This window comes from Eimeria tenella, genomic scaffold (genome assembly GCF_000499545.2).
Source record: "Eimeria tenella Houghton genomic scaffold, Eth_scaff1753, whole genome shotgun sequence".
In the NCBI taxonomy this organism is placed as follows: domain Eukaryota; phylum Apicomplexa; class Conoidasida; order Eucoccidiorida; family Eimeriidae; genus Eimeria; species Eimeria tenella.
In genome coordinates, this window is record NW_013541582.1 from 1,067 (window position 1) to 1,520 (window position 454).

Sequence of the window (454 nt, forward strand, 5' to 3'; positions counted from 1 at the left end):
CTCGAGCAGCAGCGCGAGGGGCAGCGCAGCAGCAGAGGCGACGACGGTGAGCAGCGCGTACAGGTTGGGCGGGCTCAAGTCGCAGCCGACAGCAGCAGCGTTTGCAAAGACCTTCTTGGCCAAGATGGCCCTGCCGCTGCTGCCCAAGTTGCTGAGCATGGCGCAGCAAAAGGAGGCCCAGCTGAAGTCCACCTGCGTGCAGGAGGCGAGCGCGACGCCGCCGACGACGGGCAGCAGCGCCAGGTAGCTCGCAGCAGCAAACCGCTGCTGCAGCAGCAGCAGCGACAGCAGCGCCGTCAGCGCCGGCTCCCCCGCCTTCACGATGTGCGTGAAAGACACCGCCCCCAGCGACATCGACACCACCGCCCCGAAGTGCACCAGAAAGTGGCAGAGGCCCTGCGGCGCCACAGCAGCGAAGAAGAGCCGCCAGGAGTGGCAGCGCGGCACTGGCCGC

General features: G+C 68.5%; 1 protein-coding gene across 1 annotated transcript in view; it reads right to left on the reverse strand.

The window, feature by feature from the left end:
- Positions 1–354, reverse strand: part of ETH_00044000 (Phosphate/phosphoenolpyruvate translocator, related) — a gene marked incomplete at both ends in the record, with an annotated part of 1,286 nt that extends 932 nt beyond the window's left edge. Inside the window, one exon of the mRNA XM_013373803.1 lies at positions 16–354. Coding sequence (XP_013229257.1) covers positions 16–354 — 339 coding nt within the window. The remainder of the gene's footprint in view (positions 1–15) is intronic.
- Between the last annotated feature and the right edge of the window lie 100 nt (positions 355–454).